This window comes from Sander lucioperca, chromosome 16 (assembly GCF_008315115.2).
Source record: "Sander lucioperca isolate FBNREF2018 chromosome 16, SLUC_FBN_1.2, whole genome shotgun sequence".
In the NCBI taxonomy this organism is placed as follows: domain Eukaryota; kingdom Metazoa; phylum Chordata; class Actinopteri; order Perciformes; family Percidae; genus Sander; species Sander lucioperca.
Window position 1 is genome coordinate 18259130 of NC_050188.1, and position 25915 is coordinate 18285044.

General features: G+C 40.6%; 1 protein-coding gene across 6 annotated transcripts in view; it reads left to right on the forward strand.

The window, feature by feature from the left end:
* Window positions 1–6831: 6831 nt before the first annotated feature.
* ripor2 (RHO family interacting cell polarization regulator 2) overlaps window positions 6832–25915 on the forward strand; it is a 69427-nt gene continuing 50343 nt past the window's right edge. For 2 of the 6 annotated variants that reach the window (XM_031296272.2, XM_031296273.2), the window contains exon 1: window positions 13153–13473. In XM_031296272.2, coding sequence (XP_031152132.1) covers window positions 13395–13473 — 79 coding nt within the window. In that variant the 5' untranslated portion in view covers window positions 13153–13394. Of the gene's footprint in view, window positions 6993–13150; window positions 13474–24160; window positions 24425–25915 lie in introns of those variants that run through there. The other 4 variants (XM_031296274.2, XM_031296275.2, XM_031296277.2 and 1 more) reach the window with 4 other exon arrangements.

Sequence of the window (25915 nt, forward strand, 5' to 3'; positions counted from 1 at the left end):
GTTGTGGAAACAGTGGTGAGATGAGTTAGATAAGTTAAATTCAAATGTCAAAATCTTTTATTAATCTTACATAATCTTGGTTTCACTGTGGAACTGTGGTTATATGACACAGCTGGACAATAACATGAGGCAAAAGAAACAATTGTGTTGGCTCCTCATGTCAAAGTGTCCTTGAGCAACACACATAACTCCGAATTGCTCCTGATGTATGTGTATGGAAGAAAATAGAAGTTGCCCTGAACAAAAGAATCTGCTAAATGAATGTAATGCTGATTTTTTCTTAAATTGACTGTAGCTTGAGTGCCTGGTAATCACAGGGATGTCCAAGTGTCCTTAAGCAAGACAATGAACCCCAAAGTCCTCCGGATTTGCGTGTGGCTTACTAGACAAATACTGTCTGCCAAATATATGTAATGTAATGCAGTAGGAGACTCTGGTCTTAACTATGAATGAAAAGCTATACTTAAACATATTTACATTTTGTCACTGTCTCTAACATTGTTATGTATCACAGACAGTTTAGGCTGTTCTCATTGTTTTGGTTGGTTGTTATGATAAACGTATAAGTCTTTATGAATAGCTTGTCATCCATTGTCTGTGTTCACGGGAACCACAGTTCTTTAAAAAAAAATACAGTATAAACATACTAGTGGGTAAATCATGAATTATGTATTGTTTTTTCTAGACATGTAATGCACATGACTCTTCCTAACCTTGATAAACAGAAGTTTGTTACATTTTAAAGCAATGGATGGGGATCAAACCCATGATCTTTAATTTACAAGACCAACACCTTATCACTTGGCCACCACCCATATATTGCATAAGTGGAAAAATACATCACATGTGTAAAATAGTTCCATGTACATTGTTTACTTATTTTATTTAACAAATGTCTCTCTAAAACATTAAGAAAATATCATAATTGTTGTGTACCCAGTGTTCACCCGTAGGGGGCCTCCACAGTTTGATAATTTACTGAAATGGGTGAATGCTACACACACACACACACACACACACACACACACACACACACACACACACACACACACCTCTACTTAGCTCAGAGGGAAGTGAAGCAACACAAAATTGCAGATTGCACTTGTTCTCCACTCAACAATGTCGTAGTGTGTGATGAAAACGTCTCTCTTCCTCCTTGCAATGTATTCTTCCTGTTTCTGGCACCACGCTGAGGGCAAAGTGCTACTCTAAGGATCATCCGACTGATTTTTATAAATAATGCAGAGGATGAAAAAGAGAAATACTTGCTTTCTTCTATCAAGATGCACAAAACCACATGCACAGTGAAAACAGTCTCGTTAATTTGCTGTCAGGCCCTAATTTTTTACTTTAAATGGAGCTGAGGCCATAAATAAATAAAACACGTTAGGAGATTGTATTATATGACCTGCCTGCACATTTTTCTTCTCCTTTATTCTATTGTTGTCACCCACTCTCTTTTCTGAACCTCTCTGTTCCTCACCTCTGCCCTGGTTGCATTAGCTTTATTGCTTTCTTTCTCATCTCTCCTTCAGCCTCTCTTCTCACTTATCATCCCTGTGCCCTGTGATCTGCCTCTCTACCACCCTCCCCTCCCCTCCTGATCCTTATTATCCCCCTGCTTTTCCTTTCTTCTCTCCAACCAGATTTGTAATGGTGCTCACTCTCTGAAAATCTTCCCACTCCATAGCAACGCGCCTTCTCACTAACTGTAGCCTCTGCTGCCATTGATGCAGGAGGCGGCGTCGGGAGGTAAAACTACATCAGAGGCGATTACATATTGCTTTGGCTCATTTTCCAGTTGTCAGCCGTAGCTGGAAATCATTCTCCCTGTCTCTCTCGCTGCTCACTCATTCTTTCTTTCCCTCTTTTTTTCTCATTTCTTTTATTGCTATCACACACACTTTTTCTCCCTCTTTCCTCTTTCTGTCCTGCTTATCTGCATGTTTCGTCGTCCCTCTCTCACCCTGAAAAGAATTCAGTTCACAAGCTTTCAGGGCACATGTAAGTGTGGAATCGTGTTGGCCGCCCTATCTCTATAATTTTACACAAAGTCAACAAGCAAGGCTGCTGCGTGGGCTGCTTGTGAACACAAAGAGAAAGACTAATGAAAAAAAAAGAAAGACAAGGGGAGAGTGAGAGACGGAGGGAGGAGAGAACAAAATAAAACACTGCCCGCATTTCCCAAAGAAGTGCTCATACTGTATGCGTTTATTTATGCTGTACATGTAGTTTTAATTGACAGCAAGTCTTCCATATATGCCAGTATTTTCAGTCACTAATCATGATGTTTATAAACCCAGACATGAATAATGCACTCCTGTTGTCATTAGACTATACTTTAGTCCATCTATCAGTAATAAAGTAATAAGTAGTAAAAAACTACTAAATTGTGCCATGGTTCTGGTTTTATTTGCTCTGGTTTTGAAATGTCTCTCTGAGATTTCTGCCACTATCCCAATAATGGCAAATTTCATTTATGTTGCTAAGAGCAAAACAAAATTAAGAAAAATTACTTAATATAAGACAGATAATACAAATAGCCAAATAAAACCCAAACCACCCAAGTGCATGACTACATACCAATAACTGTAGCTATGTGAACTGAGCTGCATTCACTTTTTTGGCCTTTTGGTGGCAGCGGAAACAACCTGTAAACACAACACTGATATATCACCTTTTAAGTTGATATGGCTTGCATGTTGGCAAATACTTGCCTATATTTACACATCCACAGACTCGGAGCAACAATATCATTCATTTGGAGTCATGTCTTTGTCCATGTGATGTTCCTGAGTTCAATATCCACTCTCTTTTAGCTCTATTTTGGTCTCCACCAACTTCTGAGGAGTCTGTTTGCCATTTGGTGCTGGACAGGAAGTGTACAGTGGGTTTTTCAGAGCTTTTTCTTTGAAAACAGGTGCCTGCTGAGACGAAAAGTGACATGATGAGAGTGGTAAGAGTAAACCAAAACAGTGTAAAAGCATCAAATTGAGAAGGAGCTTGAAACATTTGGTTTGAAATGCACTTAATATTGGGAAGTTCAGAATCAAGGCAACACCCACACTGGTGAAGCACCGAGCAGGACACTGAATGCCTGCCAGCCTCTGCGGGGCTGCACTGTAGCCTAGACTGACATCGCTGTATAAAGGATAGAGCAAATAGAATTGATGAATTAGCTTGTTGTTGTCGTTGTTGTTGTTGTTGTTGTTGTTGTTGTTGTTGTTGTTGTTGTTGTTGTTGTTATTGTTGTTACAATCCAAAGGTTATTATAGAAAAGTTCATGTTGACCTTGTCTTCTGGCTGTTGTGTTCCATAAGCCTCCTTCATGATGACTCACAAGATGCAATGTTTGTAGGAAAACACTTTAAAAGTGCTTCATGATGGAAAAACACAAGATAATACCAGGAAAAAGCTGAAAATGCTGTGATAATTACATTGTGCAGATGAGGTTGTTTTTTCACTTTTCACTGAGGCGTTTAATATCCCACTGCAGCAGAACAATATACTTGACTACTATAAAAACAAAAATACATGAAGTTCCTCTGAAGCATAGCAGGACGAATAAGTTCCATGTTATGAAATTCTTATAACATAAAAGAACATGGTCCAATGCCCTCTATCTTTTCTCGATATTTGTTGGCTCTGTCTCCTCTTCAATGTGTGTCCACATTCTTGTCTCAGGATTTATTGTGTACTTGCCAAATCATCACTTAGTTTCTGTCAGGTCTTCAGACATCTTTCTGTCAGACACCAAACACTGCATAGACGACCAAAAACACCTCCCACCATCTCATCGTTTGATTCAATTCATCGGGACACAAATGACAAGTTCCTGCTGAGTAGCATAAGGCTGACTAATCAAAAGTTTCAGCGTCCCAAGGCCAAGCCACAAGAGTTGGCATCATCTGAGTATATGGCAACACTAGCTCATGAGCTCATGGTTCCCATGTCCTTTGGTTTGGACCGGGTTACCAGTTTCTTCTTTGTGCTTTTCAGTAGAACTCCTGGGTTTTCATGGTGGCCAGGATGTGGCTTTATTGAGTGTCCATTACCCTCAGAAGGATGCCAGACGAACATAATTGTGTGTGCGTGTGTGCGTGCGTGTGTGCGTGCTTGCTTGCGTGAGAGAAAGAGAGGACACTGGCCCAAGTTAAACCCATGCTGGCTTCACCGATGAGAAGAAACATTCAAATGCTGATGAACCGGAAAGACGGACTTGATTCCACTCTCCAATGCTGTGGGAGAGTCTCGGCCTGTCTGTCTCAGCTAAAATCTATTTCTTTCAACAAAATTAAATATATTTACTGTTACCAATAGGGCTGGGTGTCAAGGTGGGTGAAGTACTTTCTGAGTACCAAGAAACTGTCCTTAGCTGAAAGATGGCATTAGATGCTTGGTCAGATTAGTCTTGTGTCATTATTTATTCAAAATATCTTCATAAGGGTCCAACTTTGAGTCATGTTAGACAATATTTTATCAAAATAAGGTTCTGCTTTGTGTATGCATTGTGTTGATTTAGATTTATTTTGTCAAAGGTTAGTTAACTCGTAATTGGGAGTACTAGTCAACCTGCATAAACAGTTATATAATGTAATCAATGGCTCTGGAGGAATATCTTTTTAAACTGACAAAATAACCCTGATGATCCCATAGTGATGTCATAGGGGTTATCTTGGCTTGAGCTTGGAGACCACACATTTCTAAAAGGAAGCCTGCGTTGCAAACTGGAGGCGTGAAGTTCGAAAGATGTGGCTGTTTAGCAGGCGGGGAGGATTTAACGAAAAGAAGCTATTGGTTGCATTATGGGAAATGTAGGATCTAGGGGTTTTGGAGCTTAACCCATATTTGGATCTCGGACTCTGCTGCTTTGATTTTTACCATAAATTGCTGAATTTACCTTCTTAAAAAACATGTTTATAATTAGCAATGTGAGATATATTTTAAAAACATTTTTAAAAGCATGTAACATACATATAAGTGTGATGCATCATTATTTAATGTAAGGATTTGCATGAATATCTATATTGCTCCTTTAGATGGTTTCTAATACACAAAGTCTCAGGAACAAATTGCTTTGTGATAAAAATGCAGCTGTATGTAGGTCATATAAGGTTGGTGTAACTAGTACATTCTTATACTCCAGGGAGAACAGATTTGTAGTCACGCCAGATGTCATCATTCTGGATTGACTTGATGCAAAGCCAGACACAGTGAAAACACAGTCACATACACACATGCAGAGCTTCTTTAGTTGGTTTTTTTAGATGCCCTCATGCGTGATGATGAGCTGTCACTACAGTTTCCAGCCCAGCTCCCACTGCCCCTCTTCCTCTGACCATCGGTGCAGAAAGGCTACATGTGCAACACTTTCAGTGACCAGTTCTGTAATCCTCCGACGCTGAATAAATCCTCCACCCACGTCCTAACTGTGACACCCTTTAGGGCTCCTGTGGCACATGTGCACTCTGTTGTACTCTCAGAGAAATACAGCTGCAATAGGCACTTAATGTGATTTTACACACTATTGCCCAACCTTCCTTCCATGTCCCCACCCTATTTCTCAGAACTGTGTTGTGATATCCTCCCTTCCTGTTCACATGGACGCATTTGTTTAAATCTATATGCATTCCACCTCTGCCTGCTCATTCTATCTCTTGAATCCAGATGTTTGATTGTAAGTGTGTACATACCTATTGACAACAGAAATAGTGCAACATGCCTCGCAGCTTGCAGCTCAAACAATAACAGTGAAGGTCATTTTGTTGGGTAATACTGTCCATCTAGAGTACATTGCATCAGTAGCCTGTGTTTTCTTGTTTTGAAAGTTGACTTCCCCATTGTAGCCAGCAGGTGTTGGCTCTAATGTATGCTGGAGGACACAGTGATGTGCTGGGCGGCGTGGGAGAGGAAACTGTGGTTTTCAGAGTTCTTGCCACGCTTTTGCCCCACCCTGCTGCAACCCTCCTCATCTGGCTTCTGGATCACCCCGACAGGAAAATGTCTCTCTGTCATAAAATAGTAGGCTACTAGATTATGCAATATTTAATGAACTGCTTGGGGCTGTGGGAAGATATTAACTGTCAGAAATATGCTTAGTCATAGCAAGGTGATTGGCTGTAGCCTAAGTGTACTTTCATAAACTCTCAGTTGCTGTTACTGTTGCTACGCACAGCGCATGCATTATTATTTAAAATAATAATGGTGGAAGACTCCCCTCTCAAAATTCTTGTCAAAGAGAATCTTGGTTTTGTATTGCAGTCTTGCGTTAGATCTACTTAGTCAGTCCTGATATTATAAGTCTGATTAGACTAAGCAATGTGTTTGTACAATATTGCAAATGTTAGCCTAAACTCTATTAGCATCCAGGACTGGCTTTCACATAGTGGATTATTTATACACAGTGGATGTGCTGGTCGTGCACATGGCTTTTTTTTAACGTAAACCGTAACAACCTAATGTAGTAAGTTAATGATGTGCTCCTTGGCCCTGAAAGTGACGCTTGTTTACAACTGAACTGTAAGCTAGTTCGCCAGCCTGTTCAGAGATCAACAGATATAAGGCTGTGGTCTGCTGGGTCATTTGGTTGAGTGCTTTAGCTGTTATCTCTTCCCTTCAGGTGTAGCCGGCAGCAGCAGGGCACAACATGGCCACTGCCATCTCTGTGGTGCCAGTCTGCACAGCTGGCAGGGAGCGGCTGTATTGCTGCTATTGTCTGATGCCCTCGGTGCCCTCTGGGACAGAGACAGAAAGGCAAAGAGTAAATGAGCGAGAGAAAAGGATCCAATTGTGGAACAGAAAAAGACAAAATACAATAGCGACAGGGAGAGACAGGGAGAGAGCACAGAAGTAGAAATTGGTGACAGCACAAAAAGGAGTTGAAGGCTTCACATTGACAAGGAGGCGTCTGCTGGGATTATTCTTTGACATAATGTACCGCAGAGTCAAGACATACAACCATATAAAGATGAAACGATATCAATATGCGTACAGTAGGTATATCTTCCAGTTGTTCCTGCTTTTTATTAACATCCTTTTAACTTTTTTCTTGCATCTCACTATGCTGCCTACTGCACACTAAACCAGGCAGCATATTCAAACAATTACAGGCTGCCTGTTTGCCCAGGTGGTGTTTGCCTGAATAATGTAAGAGAAACTGCTAAGAATCTGTGAAGTTTGAACTAAAACCCTTTTTTAAATTCAGTACTAATTTGCAAGTTCCTACATTCTGATACTCTCTTGTTTGCACAGACTTATTTTCTGATAAAAGACCTCTGACTCCAGGCATTCATGTTCAACCAACGGTTCACTGTGTTTGCTCGGTTTTATGCAGCAGCTCTGAGTTTTATTCATTATACCCATTGTTAGGTCTAAGATTTGGATAATTTGGGTTTTACCTGCTCGTTTTGGTGTAATTACGACCATCTCTCCTGTACTATTACTTCTTGGAGGAAAGTAGAATCAAAATCCAGTGTGTGATCTCCAGTCTGTGGTTTCTTCCAATATGAACAGTTTGCAGATGCCTAGAAAAGATGTGTGAACCTGTGTGTGTGTGTGTGTGTGTGTGTGTGTGTGTGTGTGTGTGTGTGTGTGTGTGTGTGTGTGTGTGTCTTTAAGTGTTTGTGTCTACATGCATGAGTATGTGCAAGGTGGGCTACAGTATGGTACATTATGGCCATCCTCTGTCAGACACATGACGCCACAAGCGTCGCACACAAACACTAACTCACACATGTGCACCTCAAATGAGTCAGAGAGTGCCATGGCAAATTGGATTTACCACACACGCCCTCATTATTGTAACCAGGGTAACCAGGCGCCCCTTCACAATCATCCTATTTTGTCATCCTTCTTTGAAGGGAGAAAAAGAGGCAGAGGCCTGGGTGAAGGGAATGAGAGGAGAGGAGAGAAGTTTTTTTTTTTTTATTTACCCGTCTGTCTCTTTTTTTTTCTTATGTCTATTTCACCCATACCATTCTGTCATGCTTTGTCAGAGGAAGTCACACTGACATCAATCTGTCTCCTCCTTAAACTTGCCCACTTGCTTGCCTCTCTGTGTATTTAATATCTCTGAGCAGACTGAGCCTGGAGTGACAATAATATGCTGTAACAACACATTACTCAAGTTCCCTAATTTGTTCGGGGTTCAAGTTCAAGTTCTGGAATCCGGTTTCCACAGGATTTATGAATTGGCTTTTTGTGTTGCAACAATATCCTGTTGTTTATTTTCCACTCTTCATTTCCACTTGAGATTTTTGTAGTTTCATGGCCTGTTTAATTGTTGCTTTATAAATACATATTCTGCAGTTCTGTATAGAAAGATGCTTTACACATGGATATAATTTGTTATTGTTTTGTTATTATATCAGCAAGTATTATGCATTGGCTTTAAATCTCACTTTTAAAATCTTCTGGTCTGTTTACTCAAGGGTGTAGTGGAGCTGTGGTCAGGTCATGAAAATAAAGTTTGTAATTTTTATTACTTAAATGCTTAATTATATTGTGTCTAAATAATTTAGATTATGTTTCATCTAGACTGCTATAAATAAAATTCTGATGGTAAAATGCTGATAAATAAATCAATTTAATTAAATGAATAAATAAAAAATACTGGAATCAACCTACTAAATATGTTATTTTTTAATTTTATAGTTTAAATGCCCCCAAGTTGCTAAAACCCCCAAATTTCCCCCCAAAAAATCCAGGACATGAACTCAGTGGTCTCAATGGTAGCTGCAGCCCTGGAGTGCAACAGATATAAATAACCTGCTGTGAACATTGATCATTTTCATGTATGAGTCAGTTGAGACACAAGCAAGTAAGCCTAACTCTTTTCTAAACCAGGGGATTTTACAAACTAATTTATAATAACTTTTTATCTTAAATCAGGGAAGAATATAAAAAGAGAGACATGCTATGAGTTGTGAAACTGTTCTTTTTAAATGTTTCCAAGCTACGTTGCCATTTCTTTTATAATTCTGAAAAAAACTTTATTGAATATTTAGTTTACTCTGCTGTATGTTGAGATGCTGTGGTTTTACAAGTCTTCCAGCTACCCCAGAAAGGTTAACAGTAAATAATGTTAGCACATCTAAATGTTTGGGTTAATAATAGAAGAATACCATTGTCTGATGCTAATTACTTTCTCTAGTTTACTAGTATTTTATAGCCATTGTAGCATCTGTGCAAGAGGCTACATTCTTGCAAATTAACTAGCACCATAGAATTAGCCTGGATGCTAATGAGTTGCTGCTTCCATGCTAATAATGGATATTTTAGTTCACAGTAACAGGCAGCACACTGATGCATAATATCAGGGCCAGAGGAGCGAGTGTGTAGGAGGCTGAAGCCGCCTATTCAGCCTCCTGGGATACTCATCATCTGGCTCGTTTCAGAGCTCCATTGTTTGACCCCATTCAAACAACACCATTGTACCGAGCGGGTCTGATTGTGCTACTCTTTGCCATGCCGGGGTAAGTGTGTGTGTGTGTGTGTGTGTGTGTGTGTGTGTGTGTGTGTGTGTGTGTGTGTGTGTGTGTGTGTGTGTGTGTGTGTGTGTGTGTTTGTGTGTTTGTCTGTGGCATTGTGTGTTGCATCCCAGCAGCATGCGTTTGCATTTCCCGAAGCAGAGGGTTTACTCTGCTAGTGACAACAATGTACCCAGTCATTGAAATGCAGCAGGGCAAATGCAGCCCAAACGTGACCCCGTTTTCTGGCACTGCTGCCTGTAAAGTAGCTCATAGTCAGAAGCTGCTGCTGAGAGAGAGAACAAAGTTGTTGAAACGTCTGAATGCCTGGATTTGAAACTTTTCATAACTGCAATTTTCCATTTCCATTTTTTGCTGAGTTTAATATCAGAAATGTTTTGCACATAAATCATGATAGTCACCAGAACATGATGATTATAGCAGTGAACAGATGGGAGTGGGACGTATCTGCATAAGACAGTGGGCTTTGCTTTGCATGTGTCAGTATTCTGAGTGTTTTTTCTGTTTTACTGGCCTGCATGACCAGTGATTCTCCATTTCCCGCATTATGTTTCTAGGATCAGAGTCTGTTGTGAACCACCATATTGGTTAGAGCAGTGGTTCCCAACCTTTTTTCCTTGGCGCCCCCCCTACTTATGTCTAAGAAAAGCTGAGCCCCCCCCCCCCCCCCTCCCCCCCCACACCGAAACTGAAGTTGAGGTAACTCTCGAGATACAGCCTTACTTTCTTTTTTGATACAGAGCAGTTATCAGCACTTTTACGTTTCTCCGCCATGTTTTATTCATAAAATAGTGATGCCGTGGCGGCAGGAAAAACGACGATGATAGCAGCTAGCATCTGATCTGATGACAGCAAGGGTCCCAGGTTAAGAGCTCCCGGAGGTTTGACCTACTAAATAGCCTGCCTACAATTTTAAGCGAGAACAAAAATATATAGTTTTTATACCGACTTTTGTATACATTATATATTCTAGTGTATTATCATAATTTGTTAAACATGTGCACATATTTTTTTTTTACCTCAACCTCAAACCAGATAAAGACTTGCGCACCCCCTGTGATCTTTGCCACCCCCCTGAGGGGTGCCTGGACCCCAGGTTGGGAACCACTGGGTTAGAGAACATAAACCATAACTGTTTAACCACATCCTGATTTAATCAGACACATCTCTGGCTGTTTAGTTTGACAGCTACAACTATCAAATTTAAATTCAGTGTTTGCAAGTAGTTCATGTGGTTCTTTTGCATCTTTATGGTTCTAGATTGTTTTGTTATGCAGTTTATTTCACCACTTTCTGTAATTTCCTGTTGCTGCTGGGAAAGTTACTCCTTCACTTTGATCAAAAAGTTTGTACTGATTTCCTATATAGCTTTTGCACTCTAAAACCTGAAAGTTGTTCCTTCACTGATTTTAAGATGCATGTGCGGTTCTCTGCCACGTCTCATTTGTAAACATCGCTGTTCACCCCACAAGTTACTTTCAGTGACATGTTCTTCATATGTATTCAGACCCCACATCCCACCTCCTGATAAATGTGTGTCTAAATTGTCTGGACTAGCCTCAGTGAAAATGAGTTTGTCTCCAGGTCTGTTCCCTTGAGCTTTGGCCTTAAAGGGAGGCGGTGGCAAGGGAGAGGGAGTCTAAAGGAAAAGTGATAATGAATTGACTTGAAGCCTAGTTTCTATTTTGGTTGGGAATTGGTTTGTGTAAATGGGGTGTGAGTCAGAGAAACTGCACAGTAAAGACAAATGGAGGTACGGTGTGAGACAGAGAAAGAAATTCTGTCTCTGGCTGCTTTCTTGACTTTTTTCAACTTAGAATAAATTAAAGGTCAAAAAGAGACAAGACTGCATGCTCCCAGTAATTTGGGACTGAACATGAAGTGCTTGAGAGGTACTGGTAAGGGGCCTTCTGGGGATGGTGCAAAATTCTTAAAAAGCTGGATGGAAACTATTTCGCCCTGCCGATGGCTGGAATTACATTATTCATTCTACATGACACGCATTTGGAGTTAGTTTAGTTCACTAGATGCACCCAGTTTGCTTTGGGTGTCCAGATGTACCAAACATGTCTCAGTGACTGAGCTACAATGGCTGAAGCTGAAGCTGTGGTCATTATATGTCCAAGGTATATGCAACGTTGTCACAAGAGCATTTTTGCCAAGCTGGTGGCGTGGCTCGAGTGATGGCAGTGTCAGTCGGCCCATCACTTGGTCCATATTGAAACATGTGTTGATTGTCATGAAAAGTAATTCGTTCATATATCCGGTTTTGATTTGTCCAATACTTTAGTTTATAAATGCAAAACTGATGACATTCCCATCAGCCTCAGTTGTACTTTGTGTTTAGTGCAAATTAGCAAATGTTAGCTCTCAACAATACAGTGAACATAGTAAACATTATACATGCGTGTGTTAGCATTGTCATGATGACAATTACTTTGTGTGCAATATCAATGTATACTAAACTTTGCAATATTTTCTATGTGCAATACTGTGAATTCAATCATTCAGTCTGTCTGCTTATTATATTCAGCTCTTTACTGTTTACTGCTTTTTTACTGTTTACTTATTTATCATATCTTGCATTTTAACTGATGAACTAACACGTCTCCTTTGCTGCTGTAGCAGTGCAAATGTCTCCGCTGTCGGACGAATAAAGGATTATCTTATCTTATCCTATCTGTCATCATTTTAGCATTTAGCTCTAGGCACCACTGTGCGTACAGCTTCACAGTACATCGTACAAGACACGCAAGAGATTTGTCTTTTCTGGAAACCATCTTTGTTTGGCTGAACAGAAGACTTGCAGCTTGGGAAACCTGTTAAATAATCTACTCTGTTGTGCAGCAGGTGGAATAGTTCCTTCCAGCTGGATAGAAGAGTTTTTGAGGATTCTGGAAATATCTTCAAAACAGCAGCACATGGCGTCAAACAACCTGCAATGTTGAACATTTGGCTCATATTTATGTTTCGAAAACACAGATGCTTAGTGTTGCTCTGTGACTCAAACATCATCATCAATGCTGAAGTCCCAAATGTAAAAGCTATGATTATAAGAGAGGTATAAACAGAACCTCCCACAGTGTCTGAATCTGTCTTCTTCAGAGCAGGTGTGTGTGTGTGTGTGTGTGTGTGTGTGTGTGTGTGTGTGTGTGTGTGTGTGTGTGTGTTCGCTGCGTCCGCATCACTATGGAGACTTTTTGCAGCAGCAGATGACAGCAGACGTTATCAGCTCTGCTGAGGCCCACTCGATGTGGGCCAAGTGAAAAAATAGAGACAGAGCCATCAGTGTGGTCCCGTGATTCCTAGTGAGCAGTGAAGGAATGACAAGTAGAGCCACATATCACACACGCCATGTCACATACACACACAAACACACATTTTTACACCCTTTTTGCATGTCCTTGTTGGCTCAAAATACAGAATCTAATTATTCCTGGTAATCACCAGCCACTCAAGCTGACTCATTGTAGAGCGCCATACTGTGCATATGGACACACACACGTGAACACACCACTGACCCTCCCCTTACAGTACACACACACATGCGCACACTTACTCATATAAGTGCTCTCCAAAAAGCACACTCTCACTTCAGCTTTGCACAGGATGTTATGAAATCAGCACTGTTGCTGAAACTTAGTGAAGGTTAATGGGCGTCCTCTCTCTCACCCACACACACACACACACACACACACACACACACACACACATTCTCGTGCAGACAGCTGAATCTTAGTTCAGTCCTCTGTGCTACTCGAGCAAGGAGCCTGCCGGTGATCACACTGTTGCCTGAAGCGAAGAGGCCGAGCCGGCGTTGATTCAATTTTACAGCCCAGTCACTCTCTCTGAAGCTCCGATTAGTCTGCCGAGGGAGAGAGGAGAAGAAGAAGAAAAGGAATAGTGATGGCTATGACCAACATTGCAGAAAACGACCTGGATGAGATGATGCGCGAAGAAGCAGAGGATGTCTTCTATGATGACGGTAAGGCTTGCCAAGGGTCAGTTGTCAGGAATGAAAGCAGGTGAGGGTTTACATGTGGGCTGCAGGGCTGGTCGAGGAACACAGCCAAGTCAGATTGGTCTGTTGGTGACTTGTGGTTGTGATTGGGGTTAAGAAAAGGGCAACGTGGTGTTTGAAGTGTGGCCCAGAGGGATCTCTTTAGCTGTGTAGGTGGGGTTGTTTGTTGCATGGTTGAGTAGGCTCTGATACACACTGAAGCTTTTAGGTTACTACACAAAATTGATTTATTAAGAGAAAGAAAAGTGTCATTATGCCACCAGTTAAAGTCATATTCAGTAGTTGCAATGATTGTAATAATTAGTGAGTGTAATGAATCCTTGACTAATGAGAACTCCATGCTTTCTCTCTCCAGTTCCCATTTGCAGAAACTCTGTGCAGTTTGTTTATTGATTTTTCAACTTTTACCCTTTTTAGAAAGCCAAGAGCAGCCATGCCCTCTGCAGTGTGGGCGTTCTTGTATAACAGGCAAATGTTTTAAGCAAGCATTATGCACCACAAGAAAATCTTTTCAACATGCACTTTGTGTGAGTGTTATTTTTTATTTTAAAACCAGCTGTAATCATAACCTTTGCTCAGTTGGATCCTGAATGAGTGATGAGCAGTAAAGTTACAGCAGGACCTGCATGGTGATCATTCAGAGGTAGAAGAGAAGGTTGTATAATAATTGACTACTGTTCAATGTTTTTGCAGCCATTAAAATAGTTATCTCTTCTTTTTAAAGATTATTTTTTTAGGCCTTTATTTGACAGGACAGCCGAAGACATGAAAGGGGAGAGAGAGGGGGAATGACATGCAGCAAAGGGCCGCAGGTCGTAGTCGAACCCAGGCCGCTGCGTCAAGGAGTGAACCTCTATGTATGGGCGCCCGCTCTACCAACTGAGCAATCCGGGCGCCCAAAATAGTTATCTCTGACCAGAATTATGGCTAAAGCATTATGGATAATGATGCTTCATAGATTGGCTCAGCACTTGCGTATGTCACTTTGTATCAGTATATTGCTTTTTGTGATAAAGAGTACTCTACTGATTTAGCATTGCACTTTTATAATGTTGCTGGATTCACGATGGACAGTTAAAAAATTGATGCAGCAGAATCAGAGATATTTCTTTTTAATTCCAACTGGTGCAAACTGTTATTTTTACACTTCGTATTTTGTTTTTCACGGTGTTAATTACTGAGCTTTAAAGTTCTGATGGGCAGATTTTGTTATGATTTGACAAAGCCAGGCTAGCTGTTTTCCTCTGTTTCCATTCCCTATGCTAAGCTAAGCTAACAGGCTGCTGGCTGTAGCCATATATTAAACTGACAGACATTAAAGTGGTATTGATCATCTCATCTAACTCTCTCACACCAGTTGCAAAACAGTTGATTGCACTTATTTTAAACCATATTCACAACACAAAAACATGTTCAGACCTAAGTGCTCTGCCTGTAGGCTATTATCTTTTAATTGCACAGAAACTGCTTACACTGTACACATTAACACTCGTATATTTATACATTTAAAGACATATTTAAACTCCATACAGGCTCTAAGTGATCTGCAGCAGCTCCACTGATGATGAGTGGACAGTGAGCAGGAGGATATTCCCAGATATTGTATCATTTGGTGTGTAATATATGTTAATGCAGCTACTGACCCACTTCTGTCTGAGATACACCGATGGTAATGTGACGTTCCCTTTGAACAACACAGCCAGGAGGTACGCAGCCAGATGACTCTCTGCAACAAACCAGCCAATCACAGCGCACAGCTTCATGTGGAGGTTGGCCAGCAGGCATCAGTGTGTTTATTTGCAGAAACAGCTGAAGGTTGCAAGATATGCATCACTTATATTTTCTGTTCTAATTAGCTTTTTGGGTTAGTGATGGAAATTATGCAATTCAAGTGTTTCAATTGTATTGGTGCTAAATGCAAATGTACTACCACTGACCTATTTTCTTTGTAAATTATTTGTTTCATTATTAGTAGTGGATTTGCAAATCTTTGAGCTTTTCTATCCATAAAATTAGAATTTGGTGTAAAATGAAGTGTGAGGTGTGTGTGTGATTTTGCAAGAGTCTTATGTAGTGTGGTTTCCAACGTAGGGGTCTGAACCCCACAAGGGGTCACAAGATAAATCTAAAGGGGTGGCCAGATGATTACAGAGCCAGGAAATACATACATTTACGATTATTTTTTGGGTTTTCTGCTACAGATGTGCGTTGCCCTTAAGAGTCTACGGCTTTACTTGAGTCTTTTTCTTTTCATGCCACTTTCTACTTCTACTCTACATTTCAGAGAGAAATATTGTACTTTTTATTCCACTATATTAATCTGACATCTTTAGTTACTAGTTACTTTACAAATTAAGATGTTTCCACACAAAACACATGTAGTTTATAAAATACAATGTTTTATTATAAATGAAGCTACCCAGCAATATATAGACCTACAAGTCCAGCTGAAATGATTAGACAATTAAACACTTAGTTGATTAACAGAACTGTTTTGATCGTTTCCGGTTTCTAAAATGTGAGGATTTTTCGGCATTGAGTACTTTTACTTTTAATTCTTTAAGTACATTTTTCTGATGGTACTTACATACTTTTACTTAAGTAACATTTTCAATGCAGTAATTTTACTTGTAACAGAGTATTTCTACAGTGTGCTATTAGTACTTTTACTTAAGTAAAGGATCTGAATACTTCTTCCACCACTGGTTGAAATATGTCACTCAAAACCACAAAAGTTAACCTCATGTTGTATCTGCAACAATTACATTTAACATTTTGTGCCGATCAGTATTATAGATGTGGAGATCTTTCACTGGATAAGTGAAAACTTTGTCCTGTTGGTGGTGCTAGATGAAAAGTCAGGGGCTCACTAGTGACACCATAAATATGAGTACTATAATATTTCATGGCAATCTGTCCAACGGTTGCTGAGATATTTCAGTTTGGACAAAAGTGGAGGACCGGCTAATATTGCCATTCCTATAGAACCACTGAGCACCACTGATCTTATGTGATGTAATAATGTATTCGATGGTGTTGGCAATGTGGAAATATCTGTAAAATGCATGAAATAAAATAATAAGTGAAAGATGAAGACAATAGGCCATAAAGCAAGTAGCAGACATCCCACGTTGAATTACTACAACTACAAGCTTAACCAACATGTGGCACTGACTTCAGAGTTACGGTTATACAAATGGTGTGTATCAGATGTCTTTGCTGTCATCTCTGCACCCCCAGAGACAATAGGTTGTATTTGGCATGGATACTCTAGATACTCTAGCTTGTCATTCTTTTGCTGCTGTGCTGCAAACTGAATTATGACTAAAGGAGCACTTCTTTTAGCTGAACAGAGCAGAAACACAGCCACAAGCGCACTTTCTCCCTCCCTTTTCCTGCCTTTCCTCCTCACACACACTCTCAGTGAGTCCCGTTCAGGTCGCATGAATTAGCAAAGAGCCGCTGTTAACTCTGCTTAGTGGGAACAATGTGTTTTAGCTTCACCCCCCGCCAGCCTCAGTTAGTGCTCCCTCTTTTAAGTCAAAGCAGAAATCAATTAAAAAGCAGTTGAAAGTTGGGGTGCATGTTGACCGGGTAACTTATTTAAAAATGTGGTCAAAGCATACATATACACATATCACCACAGGGGTCTGAGTATACCTACGTAGATAGTCAGTAAATAGTAGGTAGGGTGATTTGTGTCTGGATTAATGGGGCTGTTCACCCAGAATACAAAATAAAACAAAGATTTTCTGTTGAAAAAAGCAACTTTGAATAACATGCAACTAGAAAGGATACATGCTGTATGACAACGGGATGGTAGTACAAACTCTCCCCTGCAAAATGACCTGAATGATTCCATTCAGATCTTACAGAAGCTACAGCCAGCCAGAGCCATGAAGTGGTTTTACTGTACACACACAAACACAGTGATGCTTTCTTCCCTTGTTATCACACTTTACCACACACATGCACATAATTATTAGGAAAAAAATGGCTACACCAAATGAAAAAAAGATATCAGTAAAAGTGCACAGCAGCTTCATTGAGACCAAAATAAACACAATGGCCTCTTTAACTTCTTCCTCCTTATGAGTAATTCAAAGGGCCTGATTTTGCTCTGCTACTCTACTCATGTGGTTGGCAGTGGAGTGGCAAACAGTGTGCAAAAGCAAAGTACAGAAGAGTAGTGTGTCCCCAAGGAAAGCCGCAGTAGTTGGGCTCTAATGGCAGTAAAAATGTAGTTGAGTATGATCGATGGTGCCGTGGTTGAAATGAAGCCTTACTGTTTGGTGTCTAAATAAACCTGTGTTTGACTAACTGGGTCGGGTCAGAAAGCATGACGGAGCTGTCCTCAGTCACAAGTAAAGAACTTGTAAAAAAAGCACTCAGAATTACATTTACGCTCAAGAACCACATAGGAAATAACTTTTCCTTTGACTTTTAAACGTGTTGTATGTTGTTGCTTTGCAGTTGTATGTGTGTTAAGAACTTAATCCCTGTCATTTAATACAGTTGTGACTTAGTAAAGAGTTTATCCGCTCTGATGCAGAATTGTTTCGGATTGTTCCTGTTTCTTGTGCAATAGGATGCATTTCCACTCCTACTCTGACTACTAATTACATGACAAAACCACTAATTGCTGGGAACAACAGCTATTGTTTGTTTGTTTTTTTTAGTTTGTTTATTAAACCTTATTCTGGCACAATGGCATGTCAGTCACTCAGATTTTATGGGAGTTTTCCATTCAGCCCAAGTTCATCCACAATTTTTTTTTTTTGAATTTCTTAATTCCAATTATGTAGTTTTGGTAATTAAATAAATCCTGAGGGGAGGGGTCTTTGTAATGGAGTGAGGTAACACTACACCTGAATGGGGTTAAGCTTTGATATATTTTCACCTGTGCTATTTAAGGCTTCACACCAGACTTTGCCAAAGGGCTTTTCTTTCATGTTCTCAGCTAAACAACACCTAAGGAGGGAACAAATCAACAATCTAAAGGCATGACACAACATGCAGGCTTATTTTAAAGCAAGCATGCTACAAACAACATTTAGGTCTCATTTCCACACTGCAGGAGCTTTTCTCACAACAAGTGGTGGTTGTAGAAGAGCAGCATTCCTCTGGTAATCTAAGAAACATGAGACACTAATACAAAGAAAAGGTACCTAGGCTAACTGAGCCACATCATTTTTTTGCAAAATATGAAGTTTAATGTTTGTAGAGAGAAGTGGAGGCTTTGGTATTCAGTTCGGTCAGTCAGCATCTTCCACACTCAACTGCCGTATCTGCTGAGGAGTAACATAAGCAGGATGAAGTTTTTTATCTGGGTCATCTGAGGCTATCTGATTTTGTTTGATTGTATTATCATTATTTAATTTAATTGATTAATGTCTATGTATTTACTCAAGGCAGTGTGTCCATATCAGTATGTCCTTCATTACAATACCTTTCTATCCAAGCATGTATCTTTTCAGGTGCAAACCCTTATATTTCTGAACATGACTATACTCCTAACATATGTAGGCTTTATGGATGCCATGATCAAGCTAACTTGCACTCTCTCTGCTGCAGAGCACTGGTATCGGTGCTGGAGTGTTGCAATCTGACTGGGAAATAATTTGATCAGTGTTCATTGCTGTCTGTCAACTTTTTATCAAAATTTAGTGGGTGATAATATCATTCAGTGGAAGTGCATATCTGAGCTGCAGTGGACATATAGGGCAGGAGGGGCGGCGTTAGAGCCAAAGAGGTCAGTGCTAGAGTTTGGAAAATTATCTAAAACGGACTTGATCTACTTGCCCTACTATAAAACACGCACAAACAAACATACACACACACACACACACACACACACACACACACACACACACACACACACACACACACACGTACTGATTCACTCCTCTGCAACCTCGCACACACACAGGCATTGTCTTCTTGTCTTCCATCCTCAACATACACACACTGGCAGTCCACCCACACATACTGTCTGTCCATAGATGTCGTCTCTGTCCACAGCGATACAACACACTGAAGAACAGGACAATACTGTATGTTTGTGCGTCAGTGGTCGCTCTGTGTTGTGAATAGCTCTGACCTGAGGGGACCTATACTGTAGCTGGAATATTACCGCTCCAGATCTCCCTCTTCCTGCTTCTGACAGTTGGCTCCACTGACCTACTTTAGCCAAAAGACTCAAACTACTATTATTTTCTGCAATTTTCTATGACAGAGGAGAGAAGGAATTAAAGAGAGGAAAACGTTATTTGCATTTTGGGACTTAAGGTGAATTTTTAATTGTGCAACATTCAGTAAACCAGATGCCAGAGTAGAAATGTTTCTTTGTCTCAGCCGTAAGTGTAACCTTGTCTCAGTTTTTTGGTCACAAACGTTTAGTTGTGGCTTATAAGATGGCAGTTTCACTGTACTGCTAACCTTTTCTTTACAGTTCCCATGTGGTTACTATGACAATATGTGCTGCGGGCAGCACTGGGCGTGCAGGGTTTACACTTTGTGGTTTGGAACCTTTCTAACAATAAGGTAATCCTGTTTAAAACATGAAATGTAACAGACCACCCATGACTCTTCACAGAGGGGTAACCTGCTAAAAGTTTGGAGATCAAGTTTGGCTCCTTTTTGGGCAGCTAGTCACAAGTGTAATGCTGCTACACAAATTATTTTTCACTTTCGTTAACATTGCAAGATAGGGTGTTTTGTGCTGCATTCATTTGTCAGAATTATCGGAAAATGTAGTTCCTGACTGGGAAAATTCACACTGAATTAACATTGAAATAGGGTATGCCCTTTTAGTTTTCTATGCGTTTGTCACTATGAGCCCCCCTTTCACCCCTTTTACCTATAGTCATTTGATCCATTGCTGATATAAACAAAAATATAGTGCAGCTTTAAAATATACAAGTAGTCAGAAACTAATTTAAAAACAATTATACTGTTAGCACACACCTGCAGTCTGCAGTCCTATAGTATGACATGTCTCCAAGCCCCTTAGGGCAGAAGCTCTACCTGCAACAAGCAATCTGTCATTATAGACCAAAGAGCCACATCATGGAGCCTTGCCACAGGGTAGTATACAGCCTTTTATTGGTTCACCTCTGTAAAGATACACAGAATAATATGTCTTTGTACAGAAATATAGAAGCTTTGTAAGTATAATTTAGGAAGCAATACAGTTGACACACTTGTGTTTTTCAAAGCTGCACACACACATACAGTAAACCGTATTTTGTGTTTCTTTATGTTTCCGCTGCAAACAGAAACTAAAGTTGAGTTCTCAATGTCAGAATTTTACTTAGATTCAAGTTGGGCATTAACAGTTAGTGAAGTCCAACAATGAGTCATCTTAAACAGGGCTAGTAACCTGAGAGGAGGCAGCATTTTCTTCTGACATTTTAGTGCCACACTCTCACTCTGACACACACACACACACACACACACACACACACACGCATGCATGCACGCACACACACACACACACACACACACACACACACACACACACAGACACACACAGACACACACCGTCAGCTGTGCCTGTACATCCTTTTGCCTTGACCTTCCTGCCCTCCAGTCATGTGGCCTTTCTGACTCATCCTGGTTTAGTGGTCAGATGTTGTCAGGCAGAGACGAAGGCAATGTTTAAAGGGATAAATAAAGAAAAGTAGTACGATTATGGATGAAGGACATAAATGCTTAACTATATAACAGAGAATAATTGGTGGTAGTGAGTGACAGAAGGTGTTTCAATGCCTCGCTACATGCAGAGCAGGAGATTGATGGTGGTGACCAACAGCAGTTGTGGCTGGTACAGAAGGAAAGAAACTTCTCTGCTGGGAGGTCAGTGGGTTTTGGTTTTATTCATACCTTCTGCGTATGCATGGATTTATAAATGGGTACACATACCTAGGTACATCATGTTTACATACCCAATGGTCTACAGTTATGGTTTATACAGTGAGAGAGCAGTAAACAGATCTGAGTGGGTTTGACTGAGGGTCACGAATATTCTGGAAATGGCACACAGTATACATTTCGATAAAGTCTTGCGACCAAAATAAGTGTATTTTAGCTTTAAAAAAGTCTGTTTTAAGTGCAGTATAAATCAGTGAGGGTCTGTTCGAAAGTGAGTGAGCTGGACCACATCAGAGATGGAGGGAGAAAAGCAGTGAAAATCCTTACAAACTCTGTTTATTTTGTGAAGCAATCCTCTCAGTCTTTTTTATCCACTGTGTCTTAAGAAAAGAAAACATTGGTTCTGAGGGGATCTTGATCATTTGGAAGTTTCAGATGTTATTTATTGTGACAGGTGATTGTTAAACAATTTGCCACAGTGTTCTTGGTTAGAGCACTGTACTGTGATTTTCTGTTACAATAAGAATATAGAATTTCCAACACATATTGTTGTTATGTAGTTTAGTTTTTAATTAAAGTTATAATCTTGAATAAACAAAAAAATGCAGTGACACTGTATGTGAGCCAGAGTGAATTTTCTGCTTCCTGAGAAAATTCTTGAGAGGATTAGAGCCAATGATGCAGATTAGCCCAATGCTGAAATACCTGTTGCTGTAATTTTAATTTGATTTTGACTATAAATAGCTGGTTATGTGTCTGTGTGCATGTGTGTGTATGTGTGGTTGCAGGTGTAAGTGTATGGTCTTCTCTTTGCATGTGTGTGTTTGTGCTCACTGGTTCTTTAGTAAATATAGCCACTAGTCAGGGGCTGTTGATGACAGCCATAATTACAGGCTGAGCTGTTCAGCAGCTGAGAGACTTGGAGGAAGAGAGAGGGGTGTGTCTGTGTGTGTGTGTGTGTGTGTGTGTGTGTGTGTGTGTGTGTGTGTGTGTGTGTGTGTGTGTGTGTGTGTGTGTGTGTGTGTGTGTTAGGGGTAGCTGAGCGGCATATGAATGTGTTCTACCCAGCATTTCATTTGAACATGTACAGAGGAAAGTAGGATGCAAGCTGAGTGTGGTTTTACAGTTTTTAGAAAGTAATGTTTGACATTACATTTCAAGTATGTTTTTCCAAAGAACATTTAAGTTAGAGAAAGAAACTGGGGCAGAAAAGGACTGGTATGAGCTTTGTTTGGTTGAGGTGTGTGACTGAATAGATTTGGCAGTGAGGTGGGAGAGCTCACTAACAGCAGAACATGTGGAGCTGCTGCTGCTACTTCTTTTGCTTTAACGGACGATGAGGAAGGAAAAGGCCCCTTAAAAGAACAGAAGATGAACAGACATGATTTCTTACGAAATTGAAACCGCAACGTTAATTTTCTTGCCATATCTGTACTCACACAAAGAAGGATCAGAGGTGACAAATCCCTTTTACCTCCCCTTTAAAATTGATCATACCAACGAGTCATTATGAAATCCCTTCCTCTACTAATACCAAACTGATGGATTAAAAGGGACAAGCCATTTTCTGCTCCCTTTGCTTCTTGGAAGGGCGAGCTGAATTGGATTTGTATGGACTCAGCGGAACAGCATATCCACTTATGGAGGGCAATTATGCTGGCAGGAGAACCTAAAGTCAAGTCACTTTACATAAAACCAAGTTGTCCAGCAGAAATTATTTTTCCTTTGGCCCTCAAATAGCAGCATCTGTGTGTTTCACGCAGTTTGTAGCTCCTAAAGATAGAGGTGTTTGTGTTTTTCATGGTTCCCTTCCATGTAATTCAATTTGTCCAGAGAAAGAGCAAACGCTGCAAACCCACTTGAGGCAAACAGATTGGAAAGGTAATTTTGAAAAAGCCCCCATTGTTAAGGCGTGTAATCACAGATAATCACACCATCCATTTCACAACCTGTCAATACATTTACAAGGACACAGCACTGGTAAAACGCTGCAGAATGAGGCAGGTTCTACTGTACTTGTGCAAAGGTTTGGTTTAACATCCAAGTGAACATGAAAGGTCTAAACTTAAACCCACAAGGCTGAAAAGGTATCAGCTTCTCTCTCTCTCTCTCTCTCTCTCTCTCTCTCTCTCTCTCTCTCTTTCTTTCCCCAAAAAATGGCTCTGCTGCTGTCCAGAGTACAAGGGCAAAGACAATTGTTCGAGACAGTTCATAAGGTGACCGCTGGTTAAATCTGATGCTCAGGCATGGATTCGTCCTGCAGGCCCTGGTGTGTGCTTACACTCATGACCACAATAGTTTCTGCTTGTCAAAGACCAATACATAGGGAGAAAGAGACATTACATCCATAAGAACTGTATGTCTAAGATCTTCATTTTCTTCTGGTTTTATTCACTTTTAATAAATTATTTTTTTTATTTTCTTGTTTATCTGTAACGTAATCTATCGTTGGCAGTATTGCTACACCAAAATTCATACGAATGAAGCTCCTCTGATTTGAATTGATTTGAAGAGACAGACAGACAGACAAAGGGGCCAAAGAGAAAGGCCATAGCCTACTCCAAGCTTGATTCATGCTTTCAAGGCGCGCGCACCTATACCCACACGCACGTGCAACCCCACCACACACACACACACACACACACACACACACACACACACACACACACACACACACACACACACACACACAAGGGAGCTTTGGGCACAAACCAGACTGACCCCGCCCTCCCTGTGACATCCTCCGCTTCTGATTGGCTCGCCGTTGTTCAGGCGGAGCGCCGCAAACAAACTGGAATGTGTGAGGGGGCTCAGTGTTTGCTCTGGACGGCCGCTGCATCGAGTCTCATCGGGGAACAAACGTCGATCATCCATCGCTCATTTGTTCATTCTTGTGGAGATTTTTTTTTTAAATTTACATCTCGAACAGCAGAAACACATCTGCGTAGAAAGCGCACTTTTTCTTATAATTTACGCATGGATGGAGAGGCGCAGGTAGACGGGCAGAGACGCCACTGAGAGCCACTCGTGAAGTTTTGCAGAGGTAAGTTAAAGCAGTGTCCAGTGCTGCTTCATTAACGGTCAATAACAAGGGCTTGTGTGATGTGAAGACGTGCGCTCATTCAGAAAACAACTCATTTCTCTCAACTGTGGGGGTGAAGCTTGTTCTCCGGGGCAGTAGGTTAGTGGATCACAGCGATGCGTGAACAGAGTTCTCCTAAGAGGCCATTCATTGGAGCATAAACCACCGATATTTTAATTTTTAAGTCAAGTTTTCGTGACATATACTGTAGGCAAGGCTATATCTCTGGATAGTGCACAGGATCAGTCAGTAATATTAGCCTGATATATTTTGGTTTTGGGGATGCTTTTCTGAAAATATAGGTTGAGATTTATTGTTTTAATAATGAGAATTAAAGTGGTTTTGGAGTATTTCCAAAGCAAATGTGTTTTTTGCGTGATCTGTCACTCAGTCCTTTTGACAGATGTGTTGTGCGTAATGTCTGGCCCTGAGGTCGCTTTGTGTTTTCCTGGAGGCACGTGAAACATGTTTAAATTGGGGAAAACATCGTGAAGCTTCTGTTAGCATGTGTGTATCCGTGCATGTGGGTGTGTACTTCATTACTGATGACTGTAAAAGTTAAATGTGGGAGAATCAGGTAAGTGGTTTTAAAAAATACCCCTCCAGGTTTGTTGAGGATAGAGGTCAAAGGGTATCAGCCTTTTGTCACGTATTGCACGTTGATATCACCCACAGTGGATCTGCCAGCTGAACCAGAGCAGCAGAACTGAAGAGAAAGTGTCTGTCTGCAAAGTGAGCAGCCTAAACTGTTCTGTCAGGAGATATCTCCAGTTGTTAGAAGCTTTCTACCTGCCAGATGGTCTGCAAATCTCTTTTCATTCTGGGCTTTAAAAACACCCTACCTACCTAGAGGCAAGTGCGAATTCCTTGATATTTTAAAATCCCCTCATTTTTAAAAGTTTGCCAACTGAGCTGATGGTTATCTTTCAGCTGCATTTCCTCCAAGTTGATCAAAAGCAACAATGTGTGTTAGGCTATAAGTCCTAAATTCTCAGCCAGTTCCAATACACTTAAACAAAACCCCCCAAAAAAACAGGAAACATTCACCCAAATAAACATGCAGCTTGCAGCAAAGCTTTCCCCCTGGCTGCTCATGCTGTTTCTGAAAAAAAAGTTTTTTTTTTCTGAGCTAAATGCTCTTTCAGTGCAGCGCCAGACTGACTTTGATATGGTTAAGTGGAAGTGCTTTGCTTCCCTGCCAGCCTGTTTGGGCCATGGCTAAGCTGTTTGAAGGGGGCTGGAGACGAGGGGGTAGCGTTTGTGCCAAGCCGAGACAGGCTGAAGGGATGCAAGACCAGCGTATGTTCTCAGACTCCCCTCACCTTCTCTCTACTTTACCCCAGCCGGCTTATGTTTTACTTGGTGATATTGTATGCCTTGGTTAATGTGATCAACTGTTATAGGTTTTTGGCTAGAAACTGTCTTCTGTTCAGACTTATAGTTTAGAGATAT